Source organism: Colletotrichum abscissum (assembly GCF_030869225.1).
Source record: "Colletotrichum abscissum strain IMI 504890 chromosome Unknown Scaffold_437.1, whole genome shotgun sequence".
NCBI lineage: Eukaryota > Fungi > Ascomycota > Sordariomycetes > Glomerellales > Glomerellaceae > Colletotrichum > Colletotrichum abscissum.
In genome coordinates, this window is record NW_026850362.1 from 1 (window position 1) to 1,370 (window position 1,370).

At 50.1% G+C, this 1,370-nt stretch overlaps 1 protein-coding gene across 1 annotated transcript; it reads right to left on the reverse strand.

Moving 5' to 3' along the window:
- Positions 1-53: 53 nt before the first annotated feature.
- Positions 54-1,289, reverse strand: CABS01_17186 (uncharacterized protein; the record flags this gene model as incomplete). Its single annotated transcript, XM_060550513.1, has 1 exon — positions 54-1,289. One exon carries the CDS (start codon positions 1,287-1,289, stop codon positions 54-56), a length of 1,236 nt encoding a protein of 411 aa, XP_060395094.1.
- Between the last annotated feature and the right edge of the window lie 81 nt (positions 1,290-1,370).

Genomic DNA, 1,370 nt, shown 5'->3' on the forward strand with positions numbered 1-1,370 from the left:
CGTAGATGCAACCATCGCGACGAAAGTGTCTGATAGATTGACCTTCAAGCTGTCTAACGAGTCTTCGTTGTCGCTCTTTCTGAAGTCTGCCAAACTCCTAGAATTTCCTTCCTTGACATTGCTGGCGCCCGGCTTTGGGTCTTCAGCTTTGGATCTTGCTCCCACATCTCGATGTTATTCTCATCGAAGGGTCCTGCGATTTCTTTGCCAAGAGCTCTGCCTAGTCGCTCTTTGAGTCCTAGTATTGGCCAGATCGGTACCTCGGTGTACTTGATTTGCGTGTTTGTGCTGCCTTTCAGTGTTCCAGCTAATGCCTCTTCTTCTTTTACTCGATAGTTCTTGGTCGGATCATGGAACTTTTGCAAGAGCTCTTTCCTGACTTTTCCCCTATACAAGACAAAGCAAGGAGCAGGGGGCTCCTTGTCATTGACAGCCAGAATGCACACCGTTGTATCTTGAAATATAGGCTCTCCGAGAGATGACGATTCAGGTGAAGACATCAACGGCTTGTCAGCGGATGGAGGGGCCGCCCTGTAGAAGGGCCGTTGTGCTAACGCCAAGATGACGGCGGCAAGAAACGGATCTTCCACCATATTTGGAGGGGTGACCTTTCTGTACAATAACTTCCTAAGCCTCCGGACTGGCGGGTTATTCCGGGGCGGCTTGTATCTAGCTCGCCGTAACACGGCGATTGTCTTGAGGTCGAGGTAGACAAGTCCAGGCTGTTTTCTTACATTATCTCCACCAATGTTCTCCACTATAGGACCCTCGACAGATTCTTTGGCTCGCATGGACGTCGATTCGTTAGCAGTCGTGTAGCTGGAGCGCGCTGGCGTCACATCCCAGGCTGCCTGCACGGGACAATCAATGCAATAGGCTCGACCGCCAAAGTATTGATGAAGTTCAGAAATCTCTAGCAATGACATATTCTGGGGGTACAGCATCGAAATGACGGTGAGAATTGAGCGTGTCCGGCATTGTGTTGATTTGGCTTCCAAAAGGGTGTTGAGGGCACCAAGCAGAGCCTGTGCCGAAGCAGATAGATCTATCGTAGCTTTCGATGAGTCGACCGTCGGTACAGGCTGGGTAAGTGGAGGAAAATTGTGGAACTTCATGTCGAGAAGTGTCAGGTGAAGACCGGTCCATTTAATGGGTTTGACGAACAGGCGAAGCCCCGAGTTTTTTATCAAAGTGGCGTAAAGTGAACCGTCCTCAACGCTTTTGACGTTGAATTTGACGTGAAATCTTGCCTGCGTCTTGCGCCGCGGACAGATGGAATCCTTCGACATGACGGGGTCGGTGTGGTGTATTATGCCGATAAACGTGTCTAGTTTGTTTCTTTTCGTCATGTTTGCCGGGATGTCCGACGT